Source organism: Arachis ipaensis, chromosome B04 (assembly GCF_000816755.2).
Source record: "Arachis ipaensis cultivar K30076 chromosome B04, Araip1.1, whole genome shotgun sequence".
Classification (NCBI taxonomy): domain Eukaryota; kingdom Viridiplantae; phylum Streptophyta; class Magnoliopsida; order Fabales; family Fabaceae; genus Arachis; species Arachis ipaensis.
Window position 1 is genome coordinate 14,876,849 of NC_029788.2, and position 18,230 is coordinate 14,895,078.

Here is an 18,230-nt window from a genome sequence, read left to right on the forward strand (position 1 = left end):
CGTGGGTATTATTTTCTATAGTTGTCCCATTCAATTGGATTCATATGGTGTAACCATTAGCTAACTAGACTGCCTTTCATTTGTCTGCATGCTTTATTTTTCTGCAGTGCTGAAGGAAAAAAGTATGATAATATTGAATGCTTATTTTCTGCAGAATCTGTCTGATATGACATGCTTTGTTCTTTTCTGTGTGTAGACATATGTTCTGGATGTTCACCCATTTAATCCTCGGATAGCTATGAGTGCTGGATATGATGGAAGAACTATTGTGTGGGATGTGAGTCACCGGTTATTTTTTTATCTTGCAGATTTCTAGGCATTCTTATGTTGTTTATATGACTTCGATATTTCATGATTTTAGATATGGGAAGGCATGCCTATCCGGATATACGAGATGTCACATTTTAAGTTGGTAGATGGGAAGTTTTCTCCGTGAGTATAAGTGTGCCAGCTTAGAAATTTAGCTTGCAATAAATTCTCTAGACATATTTGGTGGTTTCAATAGTTTTCAAAAGTTATTCTCATGGTATAAACACCAATAATTTTTATTTTCAGCTATAGCCTTGTTTTGTTGGTATATGATGTTTTATTAATCCATTTGTACACTACCTGAATCAGTTTGTTTATGTTTTGTTGAATCATACATTTATTTTATAGGGATGGGACATCCATAATACTTTCAGATGATGTTGGTCAACTATATATATTAAGTACAGGTCAAGGTGAGTCCCAGAAAGATGCAAAATATGATCAGGTACATATATCTCTAACCCATTACATGCTTTCTGTCTCTTTGCTAATGTTTGGAACTAATATTCTTGGCCAATATTGACAGTTCTTTCTTGGTGATTATCGTCCTCTCATTCAAGACACCCATGGTAATGTACTTGACCAGGTTAGTTGATTGCTTAATTTTCTTTTTCATTATGAAGGCTGTATAACATCCCATTAACTTCTTATACCTCTGCTGCGACTGCTGTGTATCTTTATCTTTTTGAGTGAGGTTGTTGGTGAAGTTTTTTCTAGGAATTAATCCATGCATTTTTCTACTTATGCCAATTGAAAATTTATGTACCCAAATACTCCTTTCTATTTGCACTGACGCTAAACTACTACATTTTAATTTTTAATGCATTGGTAGGTTAGTTCGGTACTAACCAGCTGTCAACGCATTTAAAAACCTAAAACAGCGTAATGCAAGGTAAAAAGAGTATTTTGGTACATAATCGTTAACTTAGAGTAAGGTTTAATTTGTTTTAATAGTAGGAATATTAATATAAGAAAGCTCAAGGTTAAACTGTATTTGATTCACTCCTGAAAAATTAAATGATACATTTTATGATGGATCATCCACTGGCACCTGATATGATAAATTTAAGCAATTATGTTGTCGAAATCCTTAAGTGTTGATAAAATGACTCTCTCTAAAGTTATGATGCTTTTTCTGATTCATGTTTTATTTATGGTCGTATAAAGTCCGCATTTTCTTATCTGTAACTGGTATTAAATTTTGAATCAGGAAACTCAGATTGTACCCTATCGACGAAATCTGCAAGATTTGCTTTGTGATTCAGGTTAATTCTGCTTCCTGGGTCTGTCCATGATTTTATATATATATATATACTGTATTTCTTTTGTTTCTGTTTTCCTCGGTTATTCTTCTTATACATTGTTGTTATATGTTGTCAAATTTCCAGCAATGATTCCTTATCCAGAACCTTATCAGAGTGAATTTCAGCAAAGACGATTAGGAGCTTTAGGCCTTGAGTGGCGGCCATCATCGCTAAGGCTTGCTGTTGGTCCTGACTTCAGTTTGGACCCAGATTATCATATGCTTCCATTGGCAGACTTGGATCTGCTTACAGAACCCCTTCCGGAGTTTATAGATGCTATGGATTGGGCTCCAGAAATTGAAGTGTTTAGTGATGATGCAGATTCAGAATATAATGTCACTGAAGATTTCTCTTCTCGAGGCGAGCAAGAATGTTCAAGCTCCAATGGCTCTGGCGATACAGGGTGCAGCACGGACAACAGTGAAGGGGAGGATGCTCATATGGACTGTATCCGTAGATCAAAAAGAAAAAGACAGAAGACTGAAGTAAGTATACAGAGAATGTAAACAGCATGCTCCTAAGGACTTCTGTAACTAATTTGAATTATCCTGTTTTCTTTTCTACAGATCGAGATTATGACTTCTTCTGGGAGACGTGTGAAAAGGAGGAACTTGGATGAGGTTGATGGCAATAATTTAACTGGTAGTCGAAGCAGAAAGGGAAAAAGTGGCCAAAAAGCATCAAGGAAAACTTCTAAATCCAAATCTTCCAGACCTCAAAGAGCTGCTGCACGCAATGCTCTACACTTATTTTCTAAAATTACTGGTACACCAACAGATGGAGAAGATGATAGTTTGGTTGGTGATTTTTCAGATAGTGAATCAACACTGCAAGATTCTAACATGGACAGTGATGAATCTGATAGAGCTGCACAGAATGATCAACTGAAATCTTCAAAAGGAAAAGAAGTATCAACATATGAATCGGAGGACATGAAATCTCATGGGTTAACGGAGACTGATGCAGTTGCAGGGAACAGAAGGAGATTGGTTCTCAAGTTGCCAATTCGTGATTCATCGAAACATACTCATGGATTTGACAACCAAGCTGAGTTGGTTGGGTCGTCATCAAAATCTGCACAGGAAGCTCATAATTTTAATAAGAATAGTTGTATGGATGAAGGTTATTCTGGCAGTGGAAGTTACCATACAATTGAAGGATCACATCGGTTGAATATTGAAGTAGACCGTGTAGACTTGCTGGAGAAAATTAGATGGGGAGTGGTTAGGCCTCGTTCTTCCAAACCCCTGAGAGTGGGAGAAGCTGCAGCATCAAATGCAAATCCTGACTCTCTGAAGTTTAGTAATCATCTCATTGAAACAGAAAAAGAGGAGAAGGAATTTAGTCCATTGACCCCTCCTTCAGAAACCAAAAATGATGAAAATATGGTAGACAGTCTAGCAGATATCAATGACAATGGTGATTGTACTACTCATCCTTTTAACCCTTTTGAGAATGGTGAGAATGAGGAAGAGCTCACAACTACCAGAGATCACAGGAATAAAGAGGAATCACTAGTGTCAGCCCTGATTCCTGATAATACAGGTACTGCATTTGTTAGCAATAGTGGTGCTGAGCAACTGCCTGAACCAAATAGCAGTTTCCCTTCCGTATTAACAAAGTTAAGGTCAAAAAGAGGTTCAAGAGATCCTGAATGTTCATCCAAGCATGGAACAAAATCTCCAGTGCTAAAGAATAGTGCATGTAGCAATCATGCCAGCAATGAACAGTGTATGATTGTTACTGAGAATGATGACAACAGCAAGGTAGTAATACCCAATCAGGGAGAAAATGGATCACAAGAAATAGATGCTCAAGGTACACAACATTGTACTTCAAATGGTCCACTAGAGCCACATCCCCGAAGAGATAAAATGTTCAAAGCCGTTTACAAAAGATCAAGATCAAATAGGGCATCTAATAATTCATCTAATGGTGGTGCTTTAGGAGAATCCACTTCTAATGGAAGCAATAGTAATTTCAATACATCAGTGGGTTTCAGTAATGGCACAAATAAGGATGTTCGTGACAATGGATCAATAGAGCTGGAGCCAATCACATCTGACCCAAATGACAAGGGGAATCATCTCAAAGTGGAAAATGGGCATGAAGATGGTGTTGGTAGAAGTCAACATAACATGCAGACCAATGGAGTAAAGTTTACAGAAGAAGAAAGAGGTTCTAGTTCAAAATCGACCGTTGGTATAAGGTCCACCAGGAGCCGGAGATCTAGTTACAATATTCATGAAACTCATGAAACTAGTCCTGTAAATAGAAAAAAATCACTACAATCAGCTAATAAAGGATCGTGGTTGCTGTTATCAACTCAGGAAGAAGGTTGTAGATTTATTCCACAACAGGGAGATGAGGTTGTATATTTGAGGCAGGTTAGTCATAACATTACCTATTACATTTTATAGTTTTGCGTGTGTGGTTTATTTTATTTTATCTTTTTATTGGTTTATCTTAGGTTTATGGTTTAAGTATTATTGCTTTTATAGGTGTAATATCTTTCTTAAGAAATATCATCAACGAGATGGATGATGGTTTTTCTAGGTGTTATATTAGTTTTGTATGTCTCTTACAATATGTTTTCCTTCGAAAATATCCATTTTTCAGGGGCACCAGGAATACATAGCTAATTATAGTCGCAAAAAGGAAGCAGGACCTTGGATGTCGATTAAGGAAAATATAAGAGCTGTAGAATATTGTATAGTTCAAAGCCTTGACTATGCTCATGATTCGGGTTCTGGTGATGGATGCTGCAAAATGATCCTTCAGTTTGTTGATCCTGATTCTAGTGTTTTCGGCAAATCTTTTAAATTGAATTTACCAGATGTGACTGGCTTCCCAGATTTTCTGGTTGAAAGAACCAGGTTTGATGCTGCTATGCAAAGAAATTGGACGCGCAGGGATAAATGCAGGGTTTGGTGGAAAGATGACAGCGAGTCCGATGGAAGTTGGTGGGAAGGTCGAATTATGTGTGAAAAAGCCAAATCTTCTGAATTTCCAGACAGTCCATGGGAGAGATATACTATTCGGTACAAGAATGATCTTACAGAAACACATTTACACAGTCCTTGGGAGCTTTTTGATGCTGATACTCAATGGGAACAGCCTCATATTGATGATGAAGTAAGAAACAAGCTGTTAACTGCACTCACCAAATTACAGGAGTCGGGAAATAAAGTTCAGGTATCATCTTAAAAATCCCTGCCATTTTTGACTTTTGTCTTTGCAGGCAAAAACAATGTACATACTTACCTTTTGTCACCAATATCCAGGATCGTTATGGAGTTCATGAATTGCAGAAAATTTCATCCAAGTTAAAATTTTTGAACAGGTATTCGATCTATAGCCTTTTTGAAGTTGCACTATGTAATGTGTATCACTATCAACATTTACTTGAAGATTTCTTGTAAATTTGCAGATTCCCTGTTCCACTGTCTCTTGATTTGATAGAGTCAAGGTTAGAGAACAATTATTACCGAAGATTGGAGGCACTGAAACATGATGTGACAATTCTGCTTTCAAATGCAGCTGCATATTTTGAAAAAGATGCGGGGATGTCAACAAAAATCAAACGCCTTTCAGAATGGTTCACGAAAACATTTTTATCTTTATAGCTCTTAGCTTCTTTCTAGGCACATAGCGCAATTTTAAGGCCAAAGGGGCCTTAACTATTTAATTTTTTAGGCTAAATTTTTTGTAGATATTTTCCCCCCCGTTTGTTCTCCATTTGGATTAGTTTCTTTATTGTTTAATGAACTTGCTGCTGAGTTTAGTGATAGGAAAGAATATCGGGATATAGTAGCATTTTGCTGTGGAAAATTTCTGCAGCTACATTCAACATTGTATAGAGATACTCATTTGATAGCAAATGCAAAGTTCACATTCAGATTCTAATCCTGCTGTCTGATTGAGCTAATTACTAACCCTGCTTCTCTTTTGATAATTTTGACTTCTAAAATGGCATGTATTCAACTTCGAGGAATGTGCATTTGTCATTTGAACACTAATTGAAAATTAAAATCACAAATTGATTAAATATTTTTATTTAATAAATAGTTTCTAATTCAAATATTTTATTGTTTATTGTGTTAACTTTCCTTGGAGGGTAGTAATTAGTAAATATTGCATTGAAATGAAAGAATGATAGGTATATTGAACCAAAGATATTTAAAAAAAGTGATAAGATTTCTTATACAAAAAAAGAGAGCTTAAAATTAAGAGAAAAGGACAAATAGGTCTCTGATCTTCTGTCCCGCGGACATTTTCGTCCCTGACCATTAAAAAATACTTTTAAATCCCTGACCTTCACAAAATTTGAACGGATCAGTCCCTCCGTCCAAATGCCTCCGTCAGGGACTGATCCGTCCAAGTTTTGTGAAGGTCAGGGACTTAAAAGTATTTTTCAATGGTCAGGGACGAAAATGTCCGCGGGACAAAAGGTCAGGACCTATTTGTCCTTTTCTCTAAAATTAAAGATAAAGCAATGTAAGACAAACACTTATATAGCTGTCAGATAAAATTCATGATCTAACTTCAAGTTGAATTATTTATGGTAATATTAAGAGGTAAAAATGAAAAAAAGAATGTTAATTATGTCGCTAGAAGTCCAACAACGGCATAAAAAACTTTTTGAGAAGTCCCTAACCCAAAGGTAGTTGTTGGTTGACTTCTGGTTGTATAATTGTCATTTCCTAAAAAATATAGTCTAATCTATTTGAACTCTTCATAAAACGTCACCAGTGTAACTCTAAACAACTGTTATAGCAACTTTTCATTCCAGTTCAATTACCCACATCTCACATTTGGTATAAAAAACATCAAGCTCATGTGAATAAAAGTTCAATTTAATAAAGCATAAATTCAGATTCCTTCTCGGCAAACATGATAATAATGGAATTTTGGTTCTAAAGTTGAGTGTTTAACCAAGAAAATTCACTCTCTCTTGGATGACAAAATAAATTGGATCTTTCTAACATAAAACCCTGAATAGAGCCACCATCAGTCTCTCCATCGGTATCCACAGTTTGGATTACAGCAAACAAAGAAAAGCGTCATTCCTTCTTCCCCTCGGGCTGTTGCCTGCATACATTTAAACAAACAGCCATCAATAATTGAAATACAAGAGTTTCTTGACATGGAGCTCTGTGTTTATCCAAATTCATAGCATATCGAAAGCATACACCAAAACATCTTTCACCAACACAACATAACTGCATGATTTTTGTGGGCAACTATGAATGCTTTTAGAGTTTATGATTTAGGTATACATGGACAAACTCATTGAGCTGCCTGCCTGTCTTCTGTTTAGTTAAGAACTAACTTCGCACTTTTGAACAAGTTATATCAAAAGCAAATACACTTCCTATGTAGCAGGAAGAAATCCCCTATCATATAAAGTTAGACCAAAATATCAAGCACCACATTTGAGCAAAAATCTCCCCTATGTTGATCTATATGATGAATACATCTCCCTCATTTTCTAGCAATGTTCTCAAGTCTGTAACTCTAAACAGTTCAGAGTCTGATTTGATCACTTAAGCAGCACAGAACAATGAAGCTTTGCATCTTTACACTTCTACACATATTCTATAATCAAGAGCCTTTTACGCTCGAGTTTATGTTTGAGGCGTTTTTGGTCACAGGTTTTCCTTCAAAGTAAAAGACTTGGTTTTATTGCTCTCCTGTGATTCAAACTTCTGGATTGGGAGGGAGAGAGTCGAAAGCTAAGGCCATCTGGTCAGTATATGCAAAGTAAACTCATGAATCTCATTAAGACTATATGACTACCTTCCATCATTCTGGGCATTGGTGCATGCACTAAACAAGGGATATCCCTTAACTGTAGAACTTACTATTGCAAGAAAATCAAGACATATTTGGCAGACATTATTGTTGCCATGGAACACCTTTTCTACCCTCTAAATATCTCAATAAAAATAAAATGCAATTCTTCAGTGCTATAATCAACAGTTTACCTGGAAGAAAACGGCTTCTCCATGGTTGCACTGAACACATCTAACTGCCTTGGTGCGAGGTAGAGTTGGATCTGCAGCCACATCCTGCAACACCTGAGTTCGCTCTCCCACAGAATGGTGCACCTCATTTCTGTACACACAGTTGTTATCAGCAACCTCCTGAACAAACCAGTCAAACAAGCAGTTCCCAATTAACTTTCAGACATCAGAACAAGAAAACAATGGCTCCATAACCAACAACACAAAGGCCAGAAGCAACAAATTGTCACACCAAAAGTGCATGAAAAACGCATGCACCCACCACTTCCAGTTCAGATAATTCTAAGCTTCAAATCCCAAATTATTTGCTTTTTATCAATGATTCGATGAAACAAATAAACAAGATTAATGTTTTGCTCCAAAAAACGAAAGAAGAAGTCTTTTTAACCAATGATTTGGCAAAAGTAAACAAACAAGTTTATTTATTTTTATTTATTTATTTATTTATTTTTGCTGTGTGGTAAAATGTTAGTAGCATACTTAAATGGAATCTATCCTGAAGGAGAAGCGTACGAAAGAGAAAACAGAAGAAGAGAACCTGGTGATCGCAATTACGGCATGCATAAAGAAGAATCTTCTGCTCCCTGTCTTCCTTAGGGTACAGAATGTTGTTGCTGATACCAAATCCCAAATCCAATTTTGATCAGTTATTCATTGTAAGCATTTTATCAAACAATACGAGTGCATGAATCAGCTTATTCTGAATTCAAAGAATTTCACAATCAAAATTAGACAGAAAACGATTTTATCTTCAAAAAGATAATTGGGTAGCAACCATTCGCGGCAAAATTTCATGGTACTCATGTTTGCAAGGCTCTAACAAGCAACAAGATTCACAGCTTCGAAGCTTTGATTCTGCGTCTTTTTGCGCGGGCTCTCGTTTCTTGTTTCTTGTTTCTTCTTCCTACTGCCACTACTTCAGCTCAGTAAATTTATTTATTTATTATATAGAGAGCGCAATGATTTACAAGTCCTAATTTCCTTTCTAATTATTCTCTTATTAAAAATTCAAATATTATAACATAAAAATCTAGAACTAACTTTATTTAAAAATTGGAGAATAAATGGGGATTTTGTATAATTTTTCTTACTCCTTATATAAATGTAAAATATGAAATTAAAGAATATAATATAGTTAGAGTTTAATTTTAATGTAGCAAAAATCATTCACGGGGTCCATGAAAATAACAATTCCGCTACACATTCAAGTCTTTTTGGCAATTAAGTTCAATTAAAATGGTCCAAATCTAACAAAATCCACTCACACAACATGAGCGTTCTTCTTTTTCTTCGTGTTTTTTTCCGTATTTTTTTACGCCTTCGTCTCCTTCTTTTTATTGGTGCAATTTGAGTTTTTTTTTCTCTTCTTATCTTCCTCATTTGGTATTGTTTTCTTTGTTTGATTTTTTTTTATTTTATTCCTCTTAAAAATATAAAACAAGAAGAATTATGAAAAAATAAAAAATAAATAAAAAAAGAAGAAGAAGAAAAAGATGTAGAGAAAAGATTTTGAATTATGCAAAATTTATCAGAACAAAAAACACTAAAATTTTTTAACAATAACACGTAAAAATTTTCTAAGTTTTAACACTAAAATTTTACTACGAAAATACAAAAAGTATATTTTTTAATGTTGTATTTTTTTTCTTCTTTTTATTTTTTTTCTTTTTGTCTTTTTTACCAACTATATGTACATAAACAATAAACTATTTTTATAAAGTACATGTTCAAATTACTTTGTTACAATCAACTATTCTTATAATGTACACATAGCACTTTTTATATTACTTTGGTAAAATTTTCAATCACAAATGAAAAAAAGCTTATACAAATATTGTTACTTAAATAAAAATAAATAAACTAAAATAACTCCACGTTTTCTTCTAAAATTACGTTAAAGTTTTGAGTCTTGTAAATAGATGGAAATAGAAACACAGTTTTGCTCTGATATCAGTTCACTAAACATGAGCTACATAGCCAAGTTCCACAATGGCTTGGCATTATAAAAAACTACATGAGTACAAAAGCTATAATTGAAATGATTTTTTGGTTAGCAATCACTCTAAACACCTCTCAAATTTTATCTTCAATCCAATATGGAACTTGAATTGAGCAGCCTCAGTCTCTCCATCGGTGACCGCAATTCGGGTTGCAGCAAACGAAAAAAAGACACATTTCTTCTTCACCTCTGGCTGTTCCCTGCAAACATTACAAATTCAAAACTATACATAATCAAAAACTAATCAAAATTTATTTGAAACAGCAGCAAAGAAATGAGCAATATTTCTTCACTATGATCTTAAAATAGGAAGTTCAAACACTTCAGATTCAAAGGTTTACATCAAACGTTTCTTCACCCACATAATATAAATGAAGAAAATCCTAAATTATTTCTTAATCTAAGAATTCCAAAAAAACAGAACAATTGATCAAGTACTGCATTTTAGCAAATACTATGATCCCATATACACAAAAACATAAAATTACCAAAATTGTCCGGACTTCAAAACATAATCAGTACATTATAGAATCAAGTTTAAGCTAGAAACATTCCTGTTTAAGCAAAAGCATTCACAAGCTTTCCGTAGATAAATTTTGTTTTTCATTCACACTGAGTAGGTGGTAGAAGTTGAAATCCAATACTAACTAGTCAAGATTTTAATTTATCCACAAAATAAGTCATGACTTTCAACGAGTCAAAATGACTCTACTTCCTATCATTCCATGAACACACAAAACAGACCAAAATTCCTAAATTGCAAAATCAGAATCCAACTTATGAGATAGAAAATCATTGGAAATTTGGAATTGCCCTTACATTGGAGTGGAACACCCTCTTCTCTCTTTTCCTCAAACATTTAATATCAAATAAAATAACAAGAAAAGCAATTCTTCAATGCCATTGAGTTGGAATTTACCTGAAAGAACACAGCTTCTCCATGGTTGCATTGACTGCAGCGAGCCGCCTTGGTGCGTGGAAGAGTTGGGTCTGCAGCTAGATTCTCAGTAGCCTGAGTATTCTCTGCTGTAGAATGATGTATCTTTGTTCTGTACACAATGTTGCTATCAGCAATCTCCTGAAAAATAAATCAAATTAAAAATAAAAGGGGTAAGCACATACTAAGTAAGTTACAAACTCCAGGACTGAAAAATTGGTCACCCAACATTCCAAATCAAAGACAACCAAGCCAAAATCTTTATATTAATGATTCTGTAAAAAAATAAAACAAAAAAAAAGAGTAAAAGTTCCTTTATAAATAATTTTGTTAAAAATGTGAACTTTCTGGGAACTAAAAACTAGGTTGATTGGAATCAATGGATTTAGTACGGGAAAAGGGTTCACCTCGTGATCGCAATTGCGGCACGCGTACATGAGAATCTTTAACTCCTTGTCTTCCTTAGGGTACAGAATGTTATTGCTGAAAACGGAACCGAAACCCACCCCATTTTATAATTAACTGTTAATAAGAACAAGCATATGAACACATGAATGAGTGAAACATGGGAAAAGGGGGCACAAACCATTTGGTGCAAAACTTCATGCCACCCATCTTGCCATTGAATCGAGAAGAAGAAGAAGAAGACATGGTGATGATGCTGACTGCTGCTGAGTCTCACTCTCTGCTCTTTTTCGCGGGCTCTTGTTAAATTTGTGTGCTGCTGCCCTTTGCTCTATTTATGGAAGAGGTGGAGAAATAAAATTATTTTTTATAAAAGTGATTTTTTAAATTAATCATATGGACTTGAAAAATATTAGTTCATTTGAACATTTATAATTTTGGGTTAATTATACTAACTTTTCCTAATGTTTGACATAATATATAACAATAACATTCTTTTAATTATATCACTCTAAAGTTTAAATAAGAGATAGTGTTATTGTTCTTTGCTTAATACAAATGTAGTAAGCGGAGAGAGAGAGAAAAAAAAGGAAGAGCACGAGGGACATTTATGTGTCACTGTTTACTATTTTGGAGGACCAAAATAATAAGTAGGGATATGTACTTTCCATGTGTTCTTTTTTTCTTCTTTTGGAGGATTTAATTAGTATTTTTTTAAGGACTAATTAGTCCAAGATCAACATCTTCGAGAATCTAATTGTCACTTTACTCAAAACAAAATTTAAAACCTTCTCTTTTCTTCTCTTTCCAACTACATTTCCTCGTCTCTTCTTTATTTTTTTCTCTTTGCAACCAACTACCCAATATAATCACACTTATCTTCATCATCTTGTTTTCTTTTTCTTTTCTATTTTATCTTTATTTATTCAAAATATCATCATTTTTTCAAAAACCCCAAATCATCGAATTTTGACTTAACGAGCGAAGAAAGCATTTAACTTTTGAGTTCCGATTATTATTAAGGCTTCAAGAATTGTAAAGTTATTGGACATCAATTGATAGTTCGGTGGCGCGCTCAGAGTTGTTTCCGGTTCTTTGGAACCAAGTTGTAAGTGGATATTATGTCTATAATTATTTTTTAAGTGTATTATTATTAACATTTAAATTGAATCATTATTTTTAGAATTTGAAAATATTTTATTATTGTGACTTTTGAATTTTTGAAATAAATATTAATTTGTGAACAACTTATAATTTTATAAAAATACACACGAGACAATATTCATATATTTTGTAAAGCACACATATTTTTTTTACTTGACTTTATTAAACTTTAATTAAATTTTAGTATATATTCTTATTTATATTTGATTTACTATGAAATTTAGTAATATGTTATAAGTATTAGAGATTTGTTATAAGTGATTTGGTTTAGGAGATTCTGACTAAAAAATCGTAATTAACGGCAATTATGGCATTAACTTAGATGTATCTAACACAAAACTCAGCTAGCACCTAGCAGGGGCGTTGCTAGTCCAATGTGTAGGCCACATGTTAGATCTATTATAACGTACGAGCACACTAGACAAAAGGACTACCTTTAGAGGTGGAGCCGCCCTAAGTGTGTAATATTCGATTTGATTTGACTTCTGGAATGAGATTTTTCATTTCCGTTCATCCGCTTAACTATATATCTATTTGTTTGCATAATTAATTGATATGAATTTCTTATTTCTGTAAAGAAATGTAATTTTTAAGGTAAAATTTGTATTGTCTCATGTTAGTTATAGATATAATGTTTGCTCACTGAGTTGCAAAACTCACCCTAACATATTCCCATATTTTTTAGATACAAGTGTCATTCCAGGTTCCATTCCACTCGTCTCACAGTAGATCTTATTCATTTCGGTAAGCTCTTCTTCTTTCCAAGGGCTATGTGATATATAATAGAATCTTTATGCAAAAACCTAGAGTTTGTCAATGCTACATATGTCACAGGCAGAGTCCTCGTGTGTGTTATGTTATTTTGAATCTCGAACTGTTAATATAATACTTATGACTTAGTTATGTAAAACGCATGAATTTAACTATATACTTTAATTATCAACTTAATATATATAATGCGATTTTGACATATTGAGTTGTGAATATGGTTAGAATATATTGTTGTTGTCGTCTTTGAAAATAGATGTTTATTATTGATACAAGAAGATAATATTCATATTAGTAATATTCTAAGAATAAAAAAAATTCTGTTTGTTTTTCTAAAAATTAGATCATTTGACTTGCTGAAAGACTTATCCCTTAAACACTAGTCATGATTTACTTCGGACCATGATAAATGAACTTTTTTTCCTCATATTTTCATTGCATCTTGCATCAATAATTATCATCTAAAAAAATTTTTATCCGTAATGATAAGACAATGTAACTTGTAAAATTTTAACCAATAACTGTGTTTAAGCTATTTGTTTAAAATTTAACCAATAAGGAAGTTTTTTTTATTGAAAATCAAAAAATAATTTAATGTTTTCAAAGTACATTTATTTAAAAAAAAACTTTGTTTATTATTTTTTACATCATTTATGCTCGTTACATATATATTAATATCCTTCTCTAAAAGGATTTTAATCTATACATTTTCAATACTAAAGATATGAGATTCACATATATGAAATGAGACTCACACTTTATGCATATCAAACTCATTTTATTGGTCTTAATTATTAAGTTGCAACCTATTAACAAAAAACCAAGCACGGTTTATTTTGAGTTGTCACAAGAAAACATCATCTATGTCGTAATCCTGGCCAGCATGATTAGCCTGAATTTGATGCATACCATTCTTGAAAAGAAAGAGAGCACAAGCCTCCATTTGGGTATCCATCTTCCCTCTAATCTTAGAAACAAGTCTCTTAGTATAATCCAAAGTTAGCTTCACAGGTCCTTCAACTTCAACACACAATCCAATCCTCTTGTTGTTGGTTATCTTCATTCTCACATTGAAAGTCAACTCATCATCAACCANNNNGAGCCGGTGTCACGACAAACATAGCACAAGAGCTCGGCGTCCGACAGCGGCGGCACGCAATAACTCTCCTTAAAGGAATCGTAGGAACCCGAAAGCTTTGTGTTTGTGTTGCATAAGACACCGTACCGGTCGTCCCTTATGATACGCATGCTCAAGTTGGCAGAAGCTCCCTTACCGTTTTCCTCGATGAGATTGATCTGCACCACGTTCACCTGGCCGGTACACCCCATCTCCGATATGATACAAGAAAGGTGTCGCTTGCCGAGGGTGTACGTGGTGCACCTTTCCGTGGAGAACACGCCAGTTTTGCTATCTCTGGCTTTTTGCATGCTGTTGCTCAGTTCCAATGGAGGGTTGCCAGGTTTGAGTCTGATCACACTCCTATTACTATTATTGTTCCCAAGCATGATGATGAACAAGGTTTATCTGGTTTATTTTTTGTTGGATGAATCCCTGGCTTTTGCATCATTTTCTATTTGCTAATTTATAGGTGAGATTAAACTGAATAATCCATGTACATCAAAGATTCTCAGCGTTAAAGAAAAGCTTGGCATATGAATTATTGTTTTAAGGGTCATCTACAAGATGTATAAGAACGTGACACACAATAGGGAATAGAAAAATATCAGGTCAAAGGCATTTATTTGAAAGAACATGAAAGGTCCAAAATTGGTACTATATCAGCTTAGGGTTAGAGATATCCTTAAGTTCTGTATGTATGAAAAGGAATACTGCATTAGCAGATCAAATTGCATCTGATTCTTGCTAGTTGATAGGCAAACTGATGCGTTTATATAGATCATTCTAAGGTATATAAAAAATCAACTTCTAGAAAATCAACTTCTATAACTTCTCGTAGATATTATATATCCTAAATTTCTTAATAAATTTGCATTGTTAACTAAAATTTTTACCAAGTATTTAACTGCAATTTATTTTTTAGATCAACCATTTACCAAAGTAATACTAAAGCCCGCTTAATCCAACTAGATTTGTAAAAATCTCTGCTGAGTTTTAAATGTGCTAGCAAAATAGTTTTCTATTCGTAAAACTCAAACAGAGACAAACTGGATATATATCTCTTGCTAAATGCTAAAATGCTTCAAATTTTTCATGTTTGAAGTTGTCAAGTTTAGATTTTTCTTTTAACAACTCTAGTAAATAAAAAATAATACGGTGTTATAAAAAGGAGAAGCTAATGCTTACTTAGGCAAAACCACAATGAATTGAAAAACACTTGGCAATTAAGACATATAAATTATAATAAAAAATTAAATTTAAGAGAAAAATCATTGCAGTATGTACTAGTAACTCTAAGAATCAAGAAGGGAAAGAAAAGGGTACTAATATTAAAAACGAATGTTAACAAAACATCCACTCAGAAAATCCCAGTGAGGAGATTTGCAGCAGTGGAGATTGCAGCTCCAGTGATAGCACACTGCACAATGTGTTCATGAGATGAGTCTTCCAGTGTTAGTGCAAGTGTTGCCCCAGTGATTGCTCCAGCAACTGCACTATTTTTCTGCATCAAACAGATTAAAAATTCAACTTGCACTCTTATCTTCCACAAAACTTAAGGGTATGTTTGCGAGTTTGGTTTTGGAGGGAAAACGAGGAAGGAAGGGGCTTGATGTAAACTTGGCTCATGTTATACTCCAAACTCTTTCCTTCCGTCTTTTTTTCCTCCAAAATGAAACTAAGAGACATATCGTATTTAGACTGAACATCACAGAGGAGAAAATGTTCTACCAGAGAAGCATCAAGTAGCTGGAACATAAAGATCATATATCATTGAAGTTCTTAGCCTAAATTGGTTTTATCTACATTTGTAATCATGGTAGCGGTTATGTTATAATTACAAAAATAAATTTGGCTAATCCAACGGCAATTGTTGCTGCGATTTTGGACTTTCAAGCTAATAAGAGCTGGTGGTGTTGTTCAAAGCTATGTGATAAAAAAAGGAGAAAAAGAAGTATTACCCAATCATGAGCTCCGCGAGCTTCCTTCAAGCCATATGTAAGACCTGAATATATTCCAGCAGCCAATCCTGCATTTCGCAAGATTCTTTGAGGTTCATATGTTGATGTTGGGACATTTTACCCTTTAAATTTTGTAATACTAATAATTTCCAAGGATAATACTTGTATCGAGTTCCTTATCTTTGTTGGAACTAGTAAAATTAAGATATACATTTTTGTGAAGAGAAGTCTACATATCATCATTCTTTAATTTGAGAATGGGAAAAAAAAGATTCATGGAACTTGACCAAGTATTCTTTTTTTTTTTTCTTTAAGGTAAGTAGAAACAATACTTAAAACGGGAAAATGCAAGTTATTATAACACACAATAGAAGTTATCACTAATCTAGAAAAGATCACTCAATGATATTACAGAAGTAAATGGTGTCTTGGGTTGAGGGGATATATCATTACCCCATTGTAAGGACTCTTTTCCAGTGTTCTTCACCTGAAGAAGAGAAAAGGCAATACAATCAACAAAAAAAATGTACAATTTTAACTAATAGCTAACTTATCTAAGTTTGGCACTACAAATGTTAAATTGTGGAACAATATTAAAGCCATAATAAAGTAATCTTATATATGAAGTTATAAACTCACCAGTGCCTCAAGGGACTTGCAGCTGGTTTCTCCTGAATGCACAAAACAAGAGTGTTATATTTATCAAGTTATACAACTTATAATCAGTACAACGTTGTAGCGATTGACCATGTAACAGAATATATATGTAAGTGAAATGTTCTTTACACATCCAAACATTGTATTGTGTCCATATCTGCTCCACTAGTCACCTTTAGATTTTGATGTGGCCATGTTTCAATATCTGAACTCTTTTGTATCTTTAGATCTTAGTAGGTGTCTCATATACATCAATTTTTAGATGTTCAAAAAACACATTTGGCAATGCAGTCTATATACTACACTTGTAAAATGATATTAAAGAACTAACACAACTTATTCTTTATGTTTCCAACAATATTCTCAGTTGTTTTAAAAGAGATTTAACACTAGTTCATAAATGTTAAAGAAGATAAAATATTAGTGGTGATTTGGGAGTGCAGAGCAAGCAAACCATAATGCATAAATAGATAGCTACTATATATTAAAACTTTGAATTGATAGAAATGAGGTGAATTCAAGTGTGTTAGATGCACCTTTTAGACCTGAAAAACACTGCGTCTTCTTCTTCTTTGCACCTGTAATTTCTGGCGGTAAAGCCCCACCATTATTAACAGCCCCGCAACCTATATGAAACCAGATCATGGACACAAAAAATGCATCATGTGGTATAACATACATCATAGATGATAAAATAAAATAAGAATTAATTTCCAACATGCCTCAACATTCTTATCTCGTTTTATTAAAAAGAAAAGAAAGACATTAATATAATATATAATTTGCAATGATCACCCGTACATTGGCAACAAATCAGCAATGATATTTGAACCTATTATTTCATGCATATTGCATAGTATCCAGATTCTTCACCACTAAACCACTCTTAGTGGCTTAATTACAATAATCATATATGTCACAAAAATTGAGAAAACACAACTTCAAATTAAATCAATCTAAATCAAATCACAACCAGCAATAATGTAAATCATGCTACTCAAATTACCTAAGTTGAACTCTTTAATCTCCTTAATTTATTACATAAAGAGAATAGAAAAAATAAGCTTTTTTTTTCTAATTATGGTGTGTTAGTTAGCATGATATATTATTTTCTTCAACTGTAAACTCTTATGGCGCCCATTAATGTACCTTCAATGGCCGTGAAATAAGCCTCACGCGACACAGCTTGCACTGCTCCTACCTGCAACACAGTGCATATAAGACATCACCATTCATCAACCGCAAGATCCGTTATCACAATAAGAAGGAAATCCGCCATATCAGAATAATCGAAACAAGAATCAAGTAAATCAAATTGGAAATGCATGCATGCAAATAAATAGAAATGGGGAAATTGAATACACCGGCGGCTTTGAGAAAGCTCTCAGCGATGCGGTTGAGAAGAGGGTGGCCAAGATCCAACATTCCCTCTTTGTCGAAGTTGCAGAGCTCATCAAGCAGAGACCGCGTCTCCAAGTTACTGCTTGTGCTAATGTTCATCTTTTCTTTCTTCCTTTCTTTCTTTCTTTCTTCTATTTCTGTTAATGTAACTGCTTCGGGTGAAATGAATAAAAGAACACTAG

At 33.8% G+C, this 18,230-nt stretch overlaps 4 protein-coding genes and 1 pseudogene across 10 annotated transcripts in view; 1 reads left to right on the forward strand and 4 right to left on the reverse strand.

Annotated features, from left to right (window-relative positions):
• Nucleotides 1-5,519, forward strand: part of LOC107638995 (bromodomain and WD repeat-containing protein 3) — a 14,077-nt gene extending 8,558 nt beyond the window's left edge. For all 6 annotated transcript variants that reach the window (XM_021120858.1, XM_016342398.2, XM_021120860.1 and 3 more), the window contains 10 exons: nt 197-277; nt 362-432; nt 658-754; nt 836-895; nt 1,520-1,574; nt 1,698-2,098; nt 2,180-4,000; nt 4,233-4,808; nt 4,898-4,956; nt 5,044-5,519. In XM_021120858.1, coding sequence (XP_020976517.1) covers nt 197-277; nt 362-432; nt 658-754; nt 836-895; nt 1,520-1,574; nt 1,698-2,098; nt 2,180-4,000; nt 4,233-4,808; nt 4,898-4,956; nt 5,044-5,239 — 3,417 coding nt within the window. In that variant the 3' untranslated portion in view covers nt 5,240-5,519. The remainder of the gene's footprint in view (nt 1-196; nt 278-361; nt 433-657; nt 755-835; nt 896-1,519; nt 1,575-1,697; nt 2,099-2,179; nt 4,001-4,232; nt 4,809-4,897; nt 4,957-5,043) is intronic.
• On the reverse strand, nt 6,368-8,644 carry LOC107638997 (DNA-directed RNA polymerases II, IV and V subunit 9A). The gene is made up of 4 exons (XM_021120864.1): nt 8,415-8,644; nt 8,178-8,253; nt 7,601-7,759; nt 6,368-6,704 (listed from the first exon to the last, which is right to left on the reverse strand). Exons 1-4 carry the CDS (start codon nt 8,441-8,443, stop codon nt 6,624-6,626), a joined length of 345 nt encoding a protein of 114 aa, XP_020976523.1. The 5' UTR covers nt 8,444-8,644; the 3' UTR covers nt 6,368-6,623.
• On the reverse strand, nt 9,492-11,318 carry LOC107638996 (DNA-directed RNA polymerases II, IV and V subunit 9A). Its single transcript, XM_016342399.2, has 4 exons — nt 11,162-11,318; nt 10,983-11,058; nt 10,558-10,716; nt 9,492-9,838 (listed from the first exon to the last, which is right to left on the reverse strand). The coding sequence occupies exons 1-4, from the start codon at nt 11,224-11,226 to the stop codon at nt 9,758-9,760; spliced, it is 381 nt and encodes a 126-aa protein (XP_016197885.1). The 5' UTR covers nt 11,227-11,318; the 3' UTR covers nt 9,492-9,757.
• LOC107637616 lies at nt 13,533-14,821 on the reverse strand (annotated as a pseudogene).
• On the reverse strand, nt 15,218-18,224 carry LOC107637617 (outer envelope pore protein 16-2, chloroplastic). Of its 2 annotated transcripts, none has more exons than XM_016341013.2 (7): nt 18,010-18,224; nt 17,797-17,848; nt 17,184-17,273; nt 16,630-16,661; nt 16,444-16,477; nt 15,991-16,058; nt 15,218-15,533 (listed from the first exon to the last, which is right to left on the reverse strand). In XM_016341013.2, the coding sequence occupies exons 1-7, from the start codon at nt 18,145-18,147 to the stop codon at nt 15,390-15,392; spliced, it is 558 nt and encodes a 185-aa protein (XP_016196499.1). In that variant the 5' UTR covers nt 18,148-18,224; the 3' UTR covers nt 15,218-15,389. The 2 variants fall into 2 exon arrangements, with proteins under 2 accessions (XP_016196499.1, XP_020976521.1); XM_021120862.1 differs by lacking the exon at nt 15,218-15,533 and adding an exon at nt 15,540-15,778.

What these genes read in the sequence shown, in the direction of transcription:
- LOC107637617 (XM_021120862.1), bottom strand. Translation starts at nt 18,147, where the DNA reads ATGAACATTAGCACAAGCAGTAACTTGGAGACGCGGTCTCTGCTTGAT. An exon ending in GCTTTCTCAAAGCCGCCGGT is followed by an intron (nt 17,849 to 18,009) that starts GTATTCAATTTC and finishes ACTGTGTTGCAG; the next exon opens with GTAGGAGCAGTGCAAGCTGT. An exon ending in GTGTTTTTCAGGTCTAAAAG is followed by an intron (nt 16,662 to 17,183) that starts GTGCATCTAACA and finishes TTGTGCATTCAG; the next exon opens with GAGAAACCAGCTGCAAGTCC.
- LOC107638996 (XM_016342399.2), bottom strand. Translation starts at nt 11,226, where the DNA reads ATGTCTTCTTCTTCTTCTTCTCGATTCAATGGCAAGATGGGTGGCATG. An exon ending in ATGAAGTTTTGCACCAAATG is followed by an intron (nt 11,059 to 11,161) that starts GTTTGTGCCCCC and finishes TTCCGTTTTCAG; the next exon opens with CAATAACATTCTGTACCCTA. An exon ending in GCCGCAATTGCGATCACGAG is followed by an intron (nt 10,717 to 10,982) that starts GTGAACCCTTTT and finishes TTTATTTTTCAG; the next exon opens with GAGATTGCTGATAGCAACAT.
- LOC107638997 (XM_021120864.1), bottom strand. Translation starts at nt 8,443, where the DNA reads ATGAGTACCATGAAATTTTGCCGCGAATG. An exon ending in GCCGTAATTGCGATCACCAG is followed by an intron (nt 7,760 to 8,177) that starts GTTCTCTTCTTC and finishes TGGTTTGTTCAG; the next exon opens with GAGGTTGCTGATAACAACTG. An exon ending in GAGAAGCCGTTTTCTTCCAG is followed by an intron (nt 6,705 to 7,600) that starts GTAAACTGTTGA and finishes AAATGTATGCAG; the next exon opens with GCAACAGCCCGAGGGGAAGA.